Genomic DNA, 20,891 nt, shown 5'->3' on the forward strand with positions numbered 1-20,891 from the left:
CACTGCTGTGAGCTAACTGGTTATTGGTGCCTGTACATAAATGCCTCTTGTTATTGGCTCACTAGTTGGTAGAAACTCCCCTATGAAGCCTGAGAGGATAGTATCCCACACCTCTGTATGTATTTGTATCCTTTATGCTTGGGACACTTTAGTTTACACCTCTTTGGAGTTGGATTAGTTTTGTTATTTTGTACATATGGAGAAAGAAATATTTAAAGAGATATGAAACACTCATTTTTTCTTCCATGATTCAGGTAGAACATGCAATTTTAAACAACTTTCTAATTTACTCCTATTATCAATTTGTCTTCATTCTCTTGGTATCTTTATTTGAAAAAGCAGGAATGTAAAACTTAGGAGCCGTCCCATTTTTGGTTCAGAACCTTGGTAGCGCTTGTCAATCGGTGGATAAATGTAGCCAACAAACATCATTGTAACAACAAGAAGAGAGAAAAGAGTGCAGAACCACTCTAAGAGTAAACGTTTTTAATGATAGGTAATAAAAGTGCAGATAAAATATGAATGTACAAGATAATATGATAAAATAGGCACAAAAGCAATATCACCACAGTGTCCTCAACATCCAATGGTTCAAATAGAGTCTCGGTCCGCTTCTTATTCAAACTATGCTGGCAAACTGCGATAACTCCAATCGGTATCCAAGAAAGAGGATGTCCAAGAAGTATATGTAGCTGGATGATACCGGTAATACCGTTAGGGACCTGGGTGATCTGGAATCCTCAACGCGTTTCTTCTGTTTGCGAACAGACTTTTTCAAGAGGTATGATGTTACGAGCCGTGAACTTGCTTTAAAATCCAGCGCATTGACACTGTGTAATACGTGGCCGCTTCTGATAGGGTGGATATAAGACTGATACAGATTGGCTGGTACTTTGCCAATGATTTTAGTCAAAAGGAAGTTATCGTAATGACCAAATAATATCTATATTAACATGGATAAAGGGAATTAACGCAAAAATCTATACTTAAATAATCCATTAATTCCTTTTATCCATGTTTATATAGATATTATTTGGTCATTACGATAACCTCCTTTTAACTAGAATTATTGGCAAAGTACCAGCCAATCTGTATCAGTCTTGTATCCACCCTATCAGAAGCAGCCACGTATTACACAGTGTCAGTGCGCTGGATTTTAAAGCAAGTTCACGGCACGTAACATCATACCTCTTGGAAAAAGTCTGTTCGCAAACACAAGAAATGCGTTGAGGATTCTAGATCACCCAGGTCCCTACCGGTATCTTCCTACTCCAGCTACATATACTTCTTGGACATCCACTTTCTTGGATACCGATTGGCGTTATCACAGTTTGCCAGCATAGTTTGAATAAGAAGCGGACCAAGACTCTATTTGAACCATTGGATGTCGAAGACACTGTGGTGATATTGCTTTTGTGCCTATTTTATCATATTATCTTGTACATTCATATTTTATTTGCACTTTTATTGCCTATCATTAAAAACGTTTACTCTTAGAGTGGTTCTTTTCTCTCTTCTTGTTGTTTCAGCTTTCCTGGGAGGTGTATCACAGCTCTCCCTACGTTACTTGAGCAGCAGCCACAGCCTTTTCCACCCAAGGCTCTATCATTTGGATTTACTTTTTCCAACTTCTGAAGATCATGAACATTGTAATTAATAAGAACTTGGGACTACAGGCCTAACTAAGGAAATCACTCAGATACAGGTGTGACTGTATTGTGTTCTATTTGCTTATAGATTACGGTATCTTTATACATCACACAGTGATTCTTATTATTTTGTAGTACCTCTTGTTATAGTACTTTTATAGTTTCTTGCTTAGGTGTATAGTTTTTTATTATTTTTTAATTATTAATTATTTTTCATTGTTCATCTTTGTATTTATCATCCATACTTTTAAGTCGCAATGTGGATTTTACCTTTATTGTACATTTCAATAGGGAAGCGCAGCTTATCCTTTTTATTTTTTAATCATCATTGTAGCATCCTCAAAATGAGGGTAACTGACTTATGTTTGAGGCCCCACTTGTTAGTTTGAAAGTGGCCCAAACATACACAGTCACACATGAGAGATGATTCCCAAGTTGGTTTATGATTTGTGAATGATTTTTAGAGAGTACTCCCTACCAGTCTCTTTTTATTATGCACTTCTTTTGTATTTAATGGTCATTTAACTGTCCCCCCAGACATTAAACACTCATTAGCCGCGTTCAGCAAACGCAGAGACCCAGCACTAGTTAAATCCCCTGCGTGATGATGTGGCGCTGGAGAACATCTCACAGTTTTGGGAGCGTTAAGAAAGCGTACCCAAGCTGCGTCATAGGGAGCGGAGACGCTCAGAGGCTTGCTCTTCTCACTCCCAGCGTTACCAGCAAGCTGAAAGAGCTGGGACTGACGTTATCTGAGCGTTCAGCGAACGCCTACACCTCGCTTGGAAGCCTTCCCCGAATGCTCCAAGCGAGGCTGGGCTCGCTGGAGGCGCTTGCCGAATGCGGCTATTGAAACTCCTCACACCTCTTGTTGTATAAATTCTGCATTGATTCCAGTACGTGTTAATCTCTCTTTCCCCCCCCCTGTTTAGAACCTGAAGAAACTGCTCATAAGAAAGAAGCATATAAGATTTTGCCTGTGTCCTCTGCAGAATTTCCTCATAATATACCAAGAAACAGAAATCATTCTATTAAGAAGCATATCCAGGGTTTTCAAGAGTATAATGGTCATCCTAGTTATGGAAATGATTGCAAGAGAGTAACCACAAATCAGCTAGATCCCTCTTCCCTTCAGAAAATAGAAGATAAAGAGGACTGCTTATCTGAGGCCGGTAAAGATTGCAAGAAGGTAAATTTATCTATAGCCTACTCTATATGTAATTAAAAACGAGGGACTTGTACTGTAATCTCACTTTAAAATACATCAACTAAATATTGTCTTAGGGTTTCTGGGAATTGTTGTCAAATTTATATTGCGCACTTTCTTTCAATAATTTGCTAATGTTTGGGTTTTGGAGTATGTATGACAACTCGTTAAATGTTTCTTAACTTCTGGTTAAAGCTTATTTCTTCTGTTAAGTGTGATCAGTCCACGGGTCATCATTACTTCTGGGATATTACTCCTCCCCAACAGGAAGTGCAAGAGGATTCACCCAGCAGAGCTGCATATAGCTCCTCCCCTCTACGTCACTCCCAGTCATTCTCTTGCACCCAACGACTAGATAGGATGTGTGAGAGGACTATGGTGATTATACTTAGTTTTTATCTTCAATCAAGAGTTTGTTATTTTAAAATAGCACCGGAGTGTGTTATTATCTCTCTGGCAGAGTTTGAAGAAGAATCTACCAGAGTTTTTGTTATGATTTTAGCCGGAGTAGTTAAGATCATATTGCTGTTTCTCGGCCATCTGAGGAGAGGTAAACTTCAGATCAGGGGACAGCGGGCAGATGAATCTGCATAGAGGTATGTAGCAGTTTTTATTTTCGGATAATGGAATTGATGAGAAAATCCTGCCATACCGATATAATGTCATGTATGTATACTTTACACTTCAGTATTCTGGGGAATGGTACTTCACTAGAATTACACTGTAAGAAATACATAAAGCTGTTTAATAACTAGAGATTATGTTTAACGTTTTTGCTGGAATGTAAAATCGTTTTCATTTACTGAGGTACTGAGTGAATAAATGTTTGGGCACTATTTTTCCACTTGGCAGTTGCTTAATCTGTTTTCTGACAGTTTCTGTTCTCCCTCACTGCTGTGTGTGAGGGGGAGGGGCTGTTTTTTGGCGCTTTTACTACGCATCAAATATTTCAGTCAGCAATTCATTGTATTCCTTGCATGATCCGGTTCATCTCTACAGAGCTCAGGGGTCTTCAAAACTTATTTTGAGGGAGGTAATTTCTCTCAGCAGAGCTGTGAGAATTGTAGTTTGACTGAGATAAAAAACGTTTATTCTGTAATTTGTTTCCTGCTTTCAGAATTTGTTATCTTTGCTAATGGGATTAAACCTTTGCTAAAGTTGTGTTGTTTACAAGGATTGAGGCTATAACTGTTTCAATTTATTAATTTTCAACTGTCATAGATCTTCTGTGCTTCTTAAAGGCACAGTACGTTTTAATATTATTCTAATTGAATTGTATTTCCAAGTTGCAAGTTTATTTGCTAGTGTGTTAAACATGTCTGATTCAGAGGATGATACCTGTGTCATTTGTTGCAATGCCAAAGTGGAGCCCAATAGAAATTTATGTACTAACTGTATTGATGCTACTTTAAATAAAAGTCAATCTGTACAAATTGAACAAATTTCACCAAACAACGAGGGGAGAGTTATGCCGACTAACTCGCCTCACGTGTCAGTACCTACATCTCCCGCTCAGAGGGAGGTGCGTGATATTGTAGCGCCGAGTACATCTGGGCGGCCATTACAAATCACATTACAGGATATGGCTACTGTTATGACTGAGGTTTTGGCTAAATTACCAGAACTAAGAGGTAAGCGTGATCACTCTGGGGTGAGAACAGAGTGCGCTGATAATATTAGGGCCATGTCAGACACTGCGTCACAGGTGGCAGAACATGAGGACGGAGAACTTCATTCTGTGGGTGACGGTTCTGATCCAAACAGATTGGATTCAGATATTTCAAATTTTAAATTTAAACTGGAAAACCTCCGTGTATTACTAGGGGAGGTGTTAGCGGCTCTGAATGATTGTAACACAGTTGCAATACCAGAGAAAATGTGTAGGTTGGATAAATATTTTGCGGTACCAACGAGTACTGAGGTTTTTCCTATACCTAAGAGACTTACTGAAATTGTTACTAAGGAGTGGGATAGACCCGGTGTGCCGTTCTCACCCCCTCCGATATTTAGAAAAATGTTTCCAATAGACGCCACCACAAGGGACTTATGGCAAACGGTCCCTAAGGTGGAGAGAGCAGTTTCTACCTTAGCTAAGCGTACCACTATCCCGGTGGAGGATAGCTGTGCTTTTTCAGATCCAATGGATAAAAAGTTAGAGGGTTACCTTAAGAAAATGTTTGTTCAACAAGGTTTTATATTGCAACCCCTTGCATGCATTGCGCCGATCACGGCTGCAGCGGCATTCTGGATTGAGTCTCTGGAAGAGAACATTGGTTCAGCTACTCTGGACGACATTACGGACAGGCTTAGAGTCCTTAAACTAGCTAATTCATTCATTTCGGAGGCCGTAGTACATCTTACTAAACTTACGGCGAAGAATTCAGGATTCGCCATTCAGGCACGCAGGGCGCTGTGGCTAAAATCCTGGTCAGCTGATGTTACTTCTAAGTCTAAATTGCTTAATATACCTTTCAAAGGGCAGACCTTATTCGGGCCCGGGTTGAAAGAGATTATCGCTGACATTATAGGAGGTAAAGGCCATGCCCTGCCTCAGGACAAAGCCAAAGTTAAGGCTAGACAGTCTAATTTTCGTTCCTTTCGTAATTTCAAAGCAGGAGCAGCATCAACTTCCTCTGCACCAAAACAGGAAGGAGCTGTTGCTCGCTACAGACAAGGCTGGAAACCTAACCAGTCCTGGAACAAGGGCAAGCAGGCCAGGAAACCTGCTGCTGCCCCTAAAACAGCATGAATTGAGGGCCCCCGATCCGGGATCGGATCTAGTGGGGGGCAGACTTTCTCTCTTCGCCCAGGCTTGGGCAAGAGATGTCCAGGATCCCTGGGCGCTAGAGATAATATCTCAGGGATACCTTCTGGACTTCAAATACTCTCCTCCAAGAGAGAGATTTCATCTGTCAAGATTGTCAACAATCCAGACAAAGAAAGAGGCGTTTCTACGCTGCGTACAAGAGCTCTTGTTAATGGGAGTAATCCATCCAGTTCCACGATCGGAACAGGGACAGGGGTTTTACTCAAATCTGTTTGTGGTTCCCAAAAAAGAGGGAACTTTCAGACCAATCCTGGACTTAAAGATCCTAAACAAATTCCTAAGAGTTCCATCGTTCAAGATGGAGACTATTCGGACAATTTTACCTATGATCCAAGAGGGGTCAGTACATGACCACTGTAGATTTAAAAGATGCTTACCTTCACATACCGATTCACAAAGATCATTATCGGTACCTAAGGTTTGCCTTCCTAGACAGGCATTACCAGTTTGTGGCTCTTCCATTCGGATTGGCTACAGCTCCAAGAATCTTCACAAAGGTTCTGGGTGCTCTTCTGGCGGTACTAAGACCGCGGGGAATCTCGGTAGCTCCATACCTAGACGACATTCTGATACAAGCTTCAAGCTTTCAAACTGCCAAGTCTCATACAGAGTTAGTGCTGGCATTTCTAAGGTCACATGGATGGAAGGTGAACGAAAAGAAAAGTTCACTCGTTCCACTCACAAGAGTTCCCTTCCTGGGGACTCTTATAGATTCTGTAGAAATGAAGATTTACCTGACAGAGGACAGGCTAACAAGACTTCAAAGTGCTTGCCGCACCCTACATTCCATTCAACACCCGTCAGTGGCTCAATGCATGGAGGTAATCGGCTTAATGGTAGCGGCAATGGACATAGTACCCTTTGCACGCTTACACCTCAGACCACTGCAACTGTGCATGCTAAGACAGTGGAATGGGGATTACTCAGATTTATCCCCTTCTCTGAATCTGGATCAAGAGACCAGAAATTCTCTTCTATGGTGGCTTTCTCGGCCACATCTGTCCAGGGGGATGCCATTCAGCAGACCAGACTGGACAATTGTAACAACAGACGCCAGCCTTCTAGGTTGGGGTGCCGTCTGGAATTCTCTGAAGGCTCAGGGACAATGGAATCAGGAGGAGAGTCTCCTGCCAATAAACATTCTGGAATTGAGAGCAGTTCTCAATGCCCTCCTGGCTTGGCCCCAGTTGACAACTCGGGGGTTCATCAGGTTTCAGTCGGACAACATCACGACTGTAGCTTACATCAACCATCAGGGAGGGACAAGAAGCTCCCTAGCTATGATGGAAGTATCAAAGATAATTCTCTGGGCAGAGTCTCACTCTTGCCACCTGTCAGCAATCCACATCCCGGGAGTGGAGAACTGGGAGGCGGATTTCTTAAGTCGTCAGACTTTTCATCCGGGGGAGTGGGAACTTCATCCGGAGGTCTTTGCCCAAATACTGCGACGTTGGGGCAAACCAGAGATAGATCTCATGGCGTCTCGACAGAACGCCAAGCTTCCTCGTTACGGGTCCAGATCCAGGGATCCAGGAGCAGTCCTGATAGATGCTCTGACAGCACTTTGGGACTTCAGGATGGCTTACGTGTTTCCACCCTTCCCGTTGCTTCCTCGATTGATTGCCAGAATCAAACAAGAGAGAGCATCAGTGATTCTAATAGCACCTGCGTGGCCACGCAGGACTTGGTATGCAGACCTGGTGGACATGTCATCCTGTCCACCTTGGTCTCTACCTCTGAAACAGGACCTTCTGATACAGGGTCCCTTCAAACATCAAAATCTAACTTCTCTGAAGCTGACTGCTTGGAAATTGAACGCTTGATTTTATCAAGACGTGGGTTTTCTGAGTCAGTTATTGATACCTTAATACAGGCTAGGAAACCTGTTACCAGAAAGATTTACCATAAGATATGGCGTAAATACCTATATTGGTGTGAATCCAAAGGTTACTCTTGGAGTAAGGTTAGGATTCCTAGGATATTGTCTTTTCTACAAGAAGGTTTAGAAAAGGGTTTATCTGCTAGTTCATTAAAGGGACAGATCTCAGCTCTGTCCATTCTGTTACACAAACGTCTGTCAGAAGTTCCTGACGTCCAGGCTTTTTGTCAGGCTTTGACCAGGATTAAGCCTGTGTTTAAAACTGTTGCTCCACCATGGAGTTTAAACCTTGTTCTTAATGTTTTACAGGGCGTTCCGTTTGAACCCCTTCATTCCATTGATATAAAGTTGTTATCTTGGAAAGTTCTATTTTTAATGGCTATTTCCTCGGCTCGAAGAGTCTCTGAATTATCAGCCTTACATTGTGATTCTCCTTATTTGATTTTTCATTCGGATAAGGTAGTCCTGCGTACTAAACCTGGGTTCTTACCTAAGGTAGTTACTAACAGGAATATCAATCAAGAGATTGTTGTTCCTTCTTTATGCCCAAATCCTTCTTCAAAGAAGGAACGTCTACTGCACAACCTGGATGTAGTCCGTGCTCTAAAATTTTACTTACAGGCAACTAAGGAATTTCGACAAACGTCTTCTCTGTTTGTCATTTACTCTGGGCAGAGGAGAGGTCAAAAAGCTTCCGCTACCTCTCTTTCTTTTTGGCTTCGTAGCATAATTTGTTTAGCTTATGAGACTGCTGGACAGCAGCCTCCTGAAAGAATTACAGCTCATTCTACTAGAGCTGTGGCTTCCACTTGGGCCTTCAAGAATGAGGCCTCTGTTGAACAGATTTGCAAGGCTGCAACTTGGTCTTCGCTTCATACTTTTTCCAAATTTTACAAATTTGACACTTTTGCTTCATCGGAGGCTATTTTTGGGAGAAAGGTTCTTCAGGCAGTGGTTCCTTCTGTATAAAGAGCCTGCCTATCCCTCCCGTCATCCGTGTACTTTTGCTTTGGTATTGGTATCCCAGAAGTAATGATGACCCGTGGACTGATCACACTTAACAGAAGAAAACATAATTTATGCTTACCTGATAAATTCCTTTCTTCTGTAGTGTGATCAGTCCACGGCCCGCCCTGTTTTTAAGGCAGGTAAATATTTTTTAATTTATACTCCAGTCACCACTTCACCCTTGGCTTTTCCTTTCTCGTTGGTCCTTGGTCGAATGACTGGGAGTGACGTAGAGGGGAGGAGCTATATGCAGCTCTGCTGGGTGAATCCTCTTGCACTTCCTGTTGGGGAGGAGTAATATCCCAGAAGTAATGATGACCCGTGGACTGATCACACTACAGAAGAAAGGAATTTATCAGGTAAGCATAAATTATGTTATTTTTTAACTGCTTCAAAACGCATGACGACCTGTGGGCGCATAACTAGCCTTTTCATCATGCAGGGGGATAACCAATTAAAAGCTGTTTTCAGTGATCCACCACACTACTGGGTGGGGATCGTTGTTGGAGTAGTGGACAGCACTCCCAGGCTTCATGGGAGTGCCAGTGATGTCACGGTGACATCACAAAGGAGGGCAGAACGAGCAAGCTTAGGTAGCTGCAAGGAAGCTGAATAGGGGGAGGTTCTTAAAACTCTTCGATCTCAAGAATGTTTTCCATTTGCAAGAGCACTAGATAGAAGCACTATGTCCTGCCGTGTAATCCTCCAAAAACCCACCTTTGACAAAGAATGCCATGGGAACAAAGCAAATTTGATAATATAATTGAATTGGAAACTTTTTTTTTTTATTTTTATTAAATTGTATGCTCTGTCTGAATCACAAAATAAAACTTGTGATATCCCTTTGACAGATATGGATGTCTATATAAGATCCTCTTTAAAGGGACATAATACTCATATGCCAAATCACTTGAAACTGATGCAGTATAACTGTAAAAAGCTGACAGGGAAATATCACCTGAGCATCTCTATGTAAAAAAGGAAGATATTTTACCTCACAATTTCCTCAATTCAGCAGAGTAAGTTCTGTGTAAAAAGTTATACTCAGCTGCAGCCCAGCTGCAGGTTTTAAAAAAAAAAAAATGAAGAGTAGCAGCCAATCAGCATCAACAGTGCTGAGGTCATGAACTCTTTTACTGTGATCTCATGAGATTTGACTTAACTCTCATGAGATGTCATTGTATACTTCCTTACACTGAAAAGGGAAATAAGATGAGTGTGCACGTAAGCTCGCTCCTTCCGCTGTCCCAGGACAGATATACTGATTTGTTGATTAGAAGTCCTTTACAATGGGATGTGGCTACTGAGAGACTTTTGATGTAAAATATCTTTCTTTTTTACATAGAGATGTTCAGGTGATATTTTCTAGTCAGCTTTTTACAGCTATACTGCATCACTTTCAAGTGTTTAAACAATTGGGTATTATGGCCCTTTAATGAAGCACAGTTTTTGACGTAGAACTGTGTTTTTTGTTTTTGTTTTTTTACAGCTTACCTTCAAAGCCCTATATGTTGCCTGATCATTACTAATTGTAATGGCTTAAAATAACTAATACATTCAGATGCCTTCAGTTTTCTTTTCTAAGAGGTTGTTGTGAAGATTAGACCAGAATCTTGATGCATTAGTTGGATAGATTGCAAATGGTAAAGCCATTGGATAGCGACCATAAGGCAGGAATACGTTTAGTGCAAATCTATACTTGAACAGCACATGAAAAACAAGACTTTTATTGTTTGCTTTTTCCTTTTCTTATATAAGTAATAGATTTGCATTTTATTCTACCATTACTGTAAATATTACATTGTAGGGTGTTTCTTGAGCGTGAAGTGGTTACAGGCCCTTGGCATTTTTTAGCAGCATGAAGTAGTTTAAGGTTTTGAATTCTCACACACAGTAGCATTTGATTTTGCTCCCTGACAGCTGTAAAACCTTTCCCTTTTGTGTTTTAGAACTCTCTGTTTTCATCTGTTGTGCAGATTAGTTAGTTGGGTATTAGGGATATTGTTTTTTTTCTCATCAGTAACGTCTTGGGAATAAAAGGTAGAGATTGATGCAAAACTAAATTAAGGTAAGAAAGGTAAGCTACATTGTTCTTACTGTAAACTAAAATTTCTATGGATTTTTTTTTAAATAATATGTATCCAATGTACTTTCATCTTGTAGAATGAAACTACTTTTAAGATAGTTAAAGGTACAGTCAAGTCAAAATTAAAGTTTTTCACAGATAGACAGTGCTAGTTCATGTGTGTCATATAGATAAACATTGTGCTCACTCTTGTGGAGTTACCTAGGAGTCAGCACTGATTGGCTAAAATGCTGGTCTGTCTAAAGAACTAAAATAAGGGGGCAGTCAGCAAAGGCTTATATACAAGATAATCAAAGAGGTAAAAAGTATATAATTATTATAACTGTGTTATAATAATTCACCAGTGTCTCAGCATTTGCGAATTGTATTGAAGTCAGAAAAAGTTATGTTTTGGGGCTTTTCATTCAATACAGTTGACATTTACTGACGAGTTGCTTCTTTTTTTTTCCGATTTCAAATGCTTTATTGAAAATTGTATAACCAATACAGACATAAAAAGGTATACAGTAGCTACATGTGCATCAACTCTAATTATTGAATGAACACCAGAGAAAAAAGAAAAACAGTTTTCTTCAAAAATGAGTTACACGTTGCAGGTCTTCAACAAGAAATATGATTATAGGTTAAATTAGCAGATATTAACATAGGTTTAGACCGCGTAAGGTATAATCAGGTTAAATGGTTCCTGCAGGTAAAAATGAACACTTACTTTTTATTTATTAGGCCATGAAGATGAATAGTGGGCTGTCTAGGGACAAGGAAGTCTGACATCAGTTCACATGATGAAATATAGTGGATAGTGTTAAATTAGAGGGTACTGGTGGGCACTTTATGTTGTGGGTGAGGAAGGTATCTGGTTAAGATATTCTTCCCAAAGGAAGCAGATTGAATGGTAGTCGTCTGTCTGTTTATTGCGGGCATAGTGGTATTTTTCTAGTTTAAGAGACTGGGAGGTCATTTCTTTCCAAACAGAAATAGATGGAAGATTATGACTTTTCCAGTTTTTTGGTATCAGCCTTTTTGCTGAATTTGTCATGATAGTTAATAGTGCTAGTCGTAATTTACATTTAACTTTAGTGAACTTGTTAAAAAGGAAAAACCAGATGTTTAGTTCGAGAGTTGTGGATAAAAAATTTTCAAATTCAGTTTTGATTTCCTCCCAGTATGTCTGAGCGATGGGACATGTCCACCATATGTGCGTGGGGGTGCCTAATGCATTACAGCCTCTCCAGCAATCTGGCGAGAGCGCGGGAAGGATGGCATGCAGTCGGTATGGGGTATAATACCATCTATACAAGAGTTTGACGTTCATTTCCATTATATAAATGGAGGATGAGGATTTTGTCATGTAGGAAAATATTTTTAGCCATTCCTTGTGGGTTTGTGTGGAGCCAATTTCTCTTTACCATTTTTGTGTGTAGGAAGGGAGGGATGTATTATGCGTTTGCATGAATTGGTGTGTGAAAGAAAGGAAGCCTTTATTCAGGGTATTGTTAATGCAGCTGCTTTCAAAGCTGGTTAGGGCTTGTGAGAGTTGAGCCCATTGGGGGTGTTTTGTAAGGAAATCCGAGAATTGTTGGTAGTGAAACCAATTTGGTCTCTGGGATGAGTGCTATTTCGGGTAAAGGCTTGGGTTTTCCTTTTGTGAGTATTGTGAGGCAGGGAGAAGATCTAGATATGTGGGGAGTTTGAGTTGCTGCGCGACTAATTTAAAGGGGAAGTCAGGGTTATCGCAAAGGGGGGTTAACGGAGAGGGTATTGTAGAGACGTGGCTACAATGTTTAATATGTGTGTCCCATAGTTTGAAAGTTTATTTGGTTATAGTTGGGAGGTGTGTTGTTAAGTTCCTCTTGTTAGGTGGTAGCCAGCATTTGCTGCCAAGATGGTTAGTGTTGGATAATGAGTGCTCTAGGAGTACCCATTCCTTGTGAGTTGAGTGTTTGCTCCAGTGTATAATTCTAGAGTAAAAAGAGGCTAACCTGTATTGTATTAAACTTGGGATCCCGAGTCCACCCAACTCCTTAGGGTGGTAAAGTGTGGCAGTAGCTATCTGGGGTCTCTTGTGTTGCCATATGTATGAAATGATGGACTTTTTGAGATTGTGAATTAGTGAGTTTGGATAGGGACTGGTAAGGTTTGGAAGAGGTATAGTAGCTTAGGGAGGAGGGTCATTTTAACCGAGTTAATACTACTGAGCCATGAGATTGGCTTACTGCTCCAGGATCTCAAGAGAGCGCGTGTTGTGTCAGAAATGGCTTTGAAATTTGAATTGAGTGTTACCTTTGTGTGTGGGGATATGTGAACCCCTAGATATTTTATGGATTGGCGTTGGAGACGGAAATGGGCTAATGATTGTATTAAGTCTAGGTCATCCGTGTGTAGCCCGACGGGCAGCAGTTCTGATTTGGTGATGTTGATCTTAAAGTTAGAGAAGGAGCCGCAGGTATGGAGTGTTTGTATTAGGGAGGAGATTGATGATTGAGGCTGTGTGATTGTAAGGAAAAGGTCGTCAGCATATAGTGTAGCTTTGTATTCTTGATGAGCAATTCTGAATCCATGAATGGCTGTGTTGTGTCTGATATGGGAGGCTAACACCTCCATGGTGAGGACAAACAGGATAGAGGAGAGGGGGCATCCCTGCCGCGTGCCATTTGTGATATCAAATGGGTGAGAAAGAGTTAAATTTAATTTTTGCTTGGGGGTTATTATAAAGGGAGAACATTTTCCCTATAAAAGGCAGGTCAAAGCCGAATTGTTTTAGTGTCATCTGTAGAAATTGCCAGTCTAGTCTGTCAAAGGCTTTCTCCGCGTCCATTGAAATGAATAAGGAGGGTATGTTATTGGTAGCAGCATGTTCCATTAAAAGGAGAATTTTAGTGGTGTTGTCTTTGGTTTCTCTGAAGGGGGTAAACCCAGCTTGGTTGGTGTGTACGATTGATGGTAGAATGGTGTTGATACGGGTGGCTAGTATTTTAGCATATAGTTTGATGTCTGTATTGAGGAGGGATATTGGGCGAAAATTTGCGGGTGTAGTGGGAGGTTTGCCTGGGTTTTGGGATTACTACGACTTGCGCTTCTAGCATTGATTGAGGGAAAGGATTAGTATCTGTTACTTTGTTAAAGAGTTGAGTAAGATGGGGCAAGAGTAGTGAGGAGAAAGTGTGGTAGTATTTTCCAGTAAAACCGTCCGGGCCTGGGCTCTTACCGTTGTCAAGTGATTTAATAGCTGCAAGTAGTTCAAGTTGAGAGATGGGGTTATTAAGACATTGGAGTTACTCAGGTGTTATCTTAGGCAGCTGTGCTTGTGCAATATAAGAAACTAGGTTTGGGAGAGATCCACACATTGTGGAATCATTTTTAATGTTGTAAAGAGTTGAGTAATAGTCATGAAATGATTGTAAAATGTCTTTGGTGGTGCTGAGAGTGGTGGGCCGATTAGGTTGTTTAATTTAATTTATGTAGGATTTTAGTCTCTTTTTTTTTAGGGCTCTGGCTAGGAGTTTGCCTTACCTATTGCTCTCATAGAAGAACATGCTATTGGTTTTTGTTCTGAGTGCCTGATACTCCAATTTGCAGAAAACCTTCTAGGGCTTGTCTAGCATCTTGTAGGTTAGTTGCTATTAAGGGGTCCTTCGGGGACAGTTTATGGGCTAAATCAAGGTGGGCAAATGTGTCTGAAAGATCTTTGTACGTCTGTCGCTGTGATTTTTGGGCTTTTAGTTTGATTAGTTCCCCTCTAAGCACACACTTGTGTGCCTCCCAAATTGCATATTTATTGGCTATCGAGTGTGCGTTTAGGTGGAAATATTCCTTTATGCTAGAGCTGAGTTTTGTTATTGTGGTTGGGTCATTTAACAAGATGTTATCTAATTTCCATATGTATGGTGTTAGGGGTATGTCCGGCCAGGAGATTTTAAGTTTTACTGCTGAGTGGTCAGACCACGATATGGGAAAAATGTCACATCTTTTGACTAGAGCTGCTTGGTTGGAGAAGATATAGTCAAGGTGACTATATGTGTTATTGGGGTGTGAAAAGAATGTATAATCCCTAGTGTCAGGATGGATGAAGCGCCAAGTGTCATGTAAGTTAAGATTCCGTAGTCCTGCCCACAGCGTACTTGTGATTTTTTTAGAGATTGCTATAGTGGGGTTGGAACTGTCTGTTGATGGTTGTAGTGGTATGTTAGAGTCTCCCGCAACAAAAGTGGGTCCTTTTGCAATATCAACTATTTTGTTGAATATATATTTGAAAAAGGGGGTTTGATTAGTGTTTTAGTGTTTGGGGCTTATATGTTTATTAATGTGACGGGTCTGCCATAGAGCAGACCCACCAGGCCTAGAAATCTGCCGTCTGAGTCTTTTGCTGTTTGAAGGAGTGTGAAAGGGAGTGACTTGTGTAATCGAATACTGACCCTGCCTCTCTTAGAGGTATTGGAGCTATGGTAGTGGGTAGTGTATGTCTTACCTAAGTACTTAGGTTCCCTGTTTCATCTGAAGTGTGTCTCTTGTAGAAACAAGATGTCGGCCTGTCCTTTTGAGAGGTCAAGGAGGGCCCTTGATCTCTTGTGAGGGGAGTTCAGCTCTTTTGCATTTTGTGTGAGAAGGGTTAACTTTCTCGTCTCGTAAACTGTACCTTTGGACGTCATGAGTTAGTGATATTTTAGCGCTCTATCTAGATATGTCAGTGTGATGGTGGCGAGCCTATTGTAGTGATGTGGCGTTTGCTTTGAAAGTTGAGTACCTGCAGGAAAAAAATGTATATATAGTACATAACAGTGCAAATAATAAATTGTGGTAAACATTGTAACAGTGGTAACTATAACAAACTTAGTAACAAAAAACAAAATGAAAGTGAAAAAGTCTCTCTTCCTATTATAGAGCATAAATGAGAGCGGTTTGGAGGTAGTACTGCAAAAAGCCCTAATGATTCTATTTTTTATTTGGATTAGTTAAAGGGACAGTCAAGGCCCAAAAAAACTTTTATTTCTTCTGTTAAGTGTCATCAGTCCACGGGTCATCATTACTTCTGGGATATTACTCCTCCCCAACAGGAAGTGCAAGAGGATTCACCCAGCAGAGCTGCATATAGCTCCTCCCCTCTACGTCACTCCCAGTCATTCTCTTGCACCCAACGACTAGATAGGATGTGTGAGAGGACTATGGTGATTATACTTAGTTTTATATCTTCAATCAAAAGTTTGTTATTTTAAAATAGCACCGGAGTGTGTTATTACCTCTCTGGCAGAGTTTGAAGAAGAATCTACCAGAGTTTTGCTATGATTTTAGCCGGAGTAGTTAAGATCATATTGCTGTTCTCGGCCATCTGAGGAGTGAGGTAAACTTCAGATCAGGGGACAGCGGGCAGATGAATCTGCATAGAGGTATGTAGCAGTTTTTATTTTCTGACAATGGAATTGATGAGAAAATCCTGCCATACCGATATAATGTCATGTATGTATACTTTACACTTCAGTATTCTGGGGAATGGTACTTCACTAGAATTACACTGTAAGAAATACATAAAGCTGTTTAATAACTAGAGATTATGTTTAACGTTTTTGCTGGAATGTAAAATCGTTTTCATTTGCTGAGGTACTGTGTGAATAAATGTTTGGGCACTATTTTTCCACTTGGCAGTTGCTTAATCTGTTTTCTGACAGTTTCTGTTCTCCCTCACTGCTGTGTGTGAGGGGGAGGGGCCGTTTTTTGGCGCTTTTACTAGCATCAAATATTTCAGTCAGCAACTCATTGTATTCCCTGCATGATCCGGTTCATCTCTACAGAGCTCAGGGGTCTTTAAAACTTATTTTGAGGGAGGTAATTTCTCTCAGCAGAGCTGTGAGAATTATAGTTTGACTGAGATAAAAAACGTTTATTCTGTAATTTGTTTCCTGCTTTCAGAATTTGTTATCTATGCTAATGGGATTAAACCTTTGCTAAAGTTGTGTTGTTTACAAGGATTGAGGCTATAACTGTTTCAATTTATTAATTTTCAACTGTCATAGATCTTCTGTGCTTCTTAAAGGCACAGTACGTTTTAATATTATTCTAATTGAATTGTATTTCCAAGTTGCAAGTTTATTTGCTAGTGTGTTAAACATGTCTGATTCAGAGGATGATACCTGTGTCATTTGTTGCAATGCCAAAGTGGAGCCCAATAGAAATTTATGTACTAACTGTATTGATGCTACTTTAAATAAAAGTCAATCTGTACAAATTGAACAAATTTCACCAAACAACGAGGGGAGAGTTATGCCGACTAACTCGCCTCACGTGTCAGTACCTACATCTCCCGCTCAGAGGGAGGTGCGTGATATTGTAGCGCCGAGTACATCTGGGTGGCCATTACAAATCACATTACAGGATATGGCTACTGTTATGACTGAGGTTTTGGCTAAATTACCAGAACTAAGAGGTAAGCGTGATCACTCTGGGGTGAGAACAGAGTGCGCTGATAATATTAGGGCCATGTCAGACACTGCGTCACAGGTGGCAGAACATGAGGACGGAGAACTTCATTCTGTGGGTGACAGTTCTGATCCAAACAGACTGGATTCAGATATTTCAAATTTTAAATTTAAACTGGAAAACCTCCGTGTATTACTAGGGGAGGTGTTAGCGGCTCTGAATGATTGTAACACAGTTGCAATACCAGAGAAAATGTGTAGGTTGGATAAATATTTTGCGGTACCGACGAGTACTGAGGTTTTTCCTATACCTAAGAGACTTACTGAAATTGTTACTAAGGAGTGGGATAGACCCGGTGTGCCGTTCTCACCCCCTCCGATATTTAGAAAAATGTTTCCAATAGACGCCACCACAAGGGACTTATGGCAAACGGTCCCTAAGGTGGAGGGAGCAGTTTCTACCTTAGCTAAGCGTACCACTATCCCGGTGGAGGATAGCTGTGCTTTTTCAGATCCAATGGATAAAAAGTTAGAGGGTTACCTTAAGAAAATGTTTGTTCAACAAGGTTTTATATTGCAACCCCTTGCATGCATTGCGCCGATCACGGCTGCAGCGGCATTCTGGATTGAGTCTCTGGAAGAGAACATTGGTTCAGCTACTCTGGACGACATTACGGACAGGCTTAGAGTCCTTAAACTAGCTAATTCATTCATTTCGGAGGCCGTAGTACATCTTACTAAACTTACGGCGAAGAATTCAGGATTCGCCATTCAGGCACGCAGGGCGCTGTGGCTAAAATCCTGGTCAGCTGATGTTACTTCTAAGTCTAAATTGCTTAATATACCTTTCAAAGGGCAGACCTTATTCGGGCCCGGGTTGAAAGAGATTATCGCTGACATTACAGGAGGTAAAGGCCATGCCCTGCCTCAGGACAAAGCCAAGACTAGACAGTCTAATTTTCGTTCCTTTCGTAATTTCAAAGCAGGAGCAGCATCAACTTCCTCTGCACCAAAACAGGAAGGAGCTGTTGCTCGCTACAGACAAGGCTGGAAACCTAACCAGTCCTGGAACAAGGGCAAGCAGACTAGGAAACCTGCTGCTGCCCCTAAAACAGCATGAATTGAGGGCCCCCGATCCGGGATCGGATCTAGTGGGGGGCAGACTTTCTCTCTTCGCCCAGGCTTGGGCAAGAGATGTTCAGGATCCCTGGGCGCTAGAGATAATATCTCAGGGATACCTTCTGGACTTCAAATACTCTCCTCCAAGAGAGAGATTTCATCTGTCAAGATTGTCAACAATCCAGACAAAGAAAGAGGCGTTTCTACGCTGCGTACAAGAGCTCTTGTTAATGGGAGTAATCCATCCAGTTCCACGATCGGAACAGGGACAGGGGTTTTACTCAAATCTGTTTGTGGTTCCCAAAAAAGAGGGAACTTTCAGACCAATCCTGGACTTAAAGATCCTAAACAAATTCCTAAGAGTTCCATCGTTCAAGATGGAGACTATTCGGACAATTTTACCTATGATCCAAGAGGGTCAGTACATGACCACTGTAGATTTAAAAGATGCTTACCTTCACATACCGATTCACAAAGATCATTATCGGTACCTAAGGTTTGCCTTCCTAGACAGGCATTACCAGTTTGTGGCTCTTCCATTCGGATTGGCTACAGCTCCAAGAATCTTCACAAAGGTTCTGGGTGCTCTTCTGGCGGTACTAAGGCCGCGGGGAATCTCGGTAGCTCCATACCTAGACGACATTCTGATACAAGCTTCAAGCTTTCAAACTGCCAAGTCTCATACAGAGTTAGTGCTGGCATTTCTAAGGTCACATGGATGGAAGGTGAACGAAAAGAAAAGTTCACTCGTTCCACTCACAAGAGTTCCCTTCCTGGGGACTCTTATAGATTCTGTAGAAATGAAGATTTACCTGACAGAGGACAGGCTAACAAGACTTCAAAGTGCTTGCCGCACCCTTCATTCCATTCAACACCCGTCAGTGGCTCAATGCATGGAGGTAATCGGCTTAATGGTAGCGGCAATGGACATAGTACCCTTTGCACGCTTACACCTCAGACCACTGCAACTGTGCATGCTAAGTCAGTGGAATGGGGATTACTCAGACTTATCCCCTTCTCTGAATCTGGATCAAGAGACCAGAAATTCTCTTCTATGGTGGCTTTCTCGGCCACATCTGTCCAGGGGGATGCCATTCAGCAGACCAGACTGGACAATTGTAACAACAGACGCCAGCCTTCTAGGTTGGGGTGCCGTCTGGAATTCTCTGAAGGCTCAGGGACAATGGAGTCAGGAGGAGAGTCTCCTGCCAATAAACATTCTGGAATTGAGAGCAGTTCTCAATGCCCTCCTGGCTTGGCCCCAGTTGACAACTCGGGGGTTCATCAGGTTTCAGTCGGACAACATCACGACTGTAGCTTACATCAACCATCAGGGAGGGACAAGAAGCTCCCTAGCTATGATGGAAGTATCAAAGATAATTCGCTGGGCAGAGTCTCACTCTTGCCACCTGTCAGCAATCCACATCCCGGGAGTGGAGAACTGGGAGGCGGATTTCTTAAGTCGTCAGACTTTTCATCCGGGGGAGTGGGAACTTCATCCGGAGGTCTTTGCCCAAATTCTTCGACGTTGGGGCAAACCAGAGATAGATCTCATGGCGTCTCGACAGAACGCCAAGCTTCCTCGTTACGGGTCCAGATCCAGGGATCCAGGAGCAGTCCTGATAGATGCTCTGACAGCACCTTGGGACTTCAGGATGGCTTACGTGTTTCCACCCTTCCCGTTGCTTCCTCGATTGATTGCCAGAATCAAACAAGAGAGAGCATCAGTGATTCTAATAGCACCTGCGTGGCCACGCAGGACTTGGTATGCAGACCTGGTGGACATGTCATCCTGTCCACCTTGGTCTCTACCTCTGAAACAGGACCTTCTGATACAGGGTCCCTTCAAACATCAAAATCTAACTTCTCTGAAGCTGACTGCTTGGAAATTGAACGCTTGATTTTATCAAGACGTGGATTTTCTGAGTCAGTTATTGATACCTTAATACAGGCTAGGAAACCTGTTACCAGAAAGATTTACCATAAGATATGGCGTAAATACCTATATTGGTGTGAATCCAAAGGTTACTCTTGGAGTAAGGTTAGGATTCCTAGGATATTGTCTTTTCTACAAGAAGGTTTAGAAAAGGGTTTATCTGCTAGTTCATTAAAGGGACAGATCTCAGCTCTGTCCATTCTGTTACACAAACGTCTGTCAGAAGTTCCTGACGTCCAGGCTTTTTGTCAGGCTTTGGCCAGAATTAAGCCTGTGTTTAAAACTGTTGCTCCACCATGGAGTTTAAACCTTGTTCTTAATGTTTTACAGGGCGTTCCGTTTGAACCCCTTCATTCCATTGATATAAAGTTGTTATCTTGGAAAGTTCTATTTTTAATGGCTATTTCCTCGGCTCGAAGAGTCTCTGAATTATCAGCCTTACATTGTGATTCTCCTTATTTGATTTTTCATTCGGATAAGGTAGTCATGCGTACTAAACCTGGGTTCTTACCTAAGGTAGTTACTAACAGGAATATCAATCAAGAGATTGTTGTTCCTTCTTTATGCCCAAATCCTTCTTCAAAGAAGGAACGTCTACTGCACAACCTGGATGTAGTCCGTGCTCTAAAATTTTACTTACAGGCAACTAAGGAATTTCGACAAACGTCTTCTTTGTTTGTCATTTACTCTGGGCAGAGGAGAGGTCAAAAAGCTTCCGCTACCTCTCTTTCTTTTTGGCTTCGTAGCATAATTCGTTTAGCTTATGAGACTGC

At 41.5% G+C, this 20,891-nt stretch overlaps 1 protein-coding gene across 1 annotated transcript in view; it reads left to right on the plus strand.

Moving 5' to 3' along the window:
* CEP72 (centrosomal protein 72) overlaps nt 1-20,891 on the plus strand; it is a 257,419-nt gene that overhangs the window by 168,383 nt on the left and 68,145 nt on the right. The window contains exon 9 of the mRNA XM_053715788.1: nt 2,582-2,838. Coding sequence (XP_053571763.1) covers nt 2,582-2,838 — 257 coding nt within the window. The remainder of the gene's footprint in view (nt 1-2,581; nt 2,839-20,891) is intronic.

The sequence above is a fragment of the Bombina bombina genome, chromosome 5, assembly GCF_027579735.1.
Source record: "Bombina bombina isolate aBomBom1 chromosome 5, aBomBom1.pri, whole genome shotgun sequence".
Taxonomy (NCBI): Eukaryota; Metazoa; Chordata; class Amphibia; order Anura; family Bombinatoridae; genus Bombina; species Bombina bombina.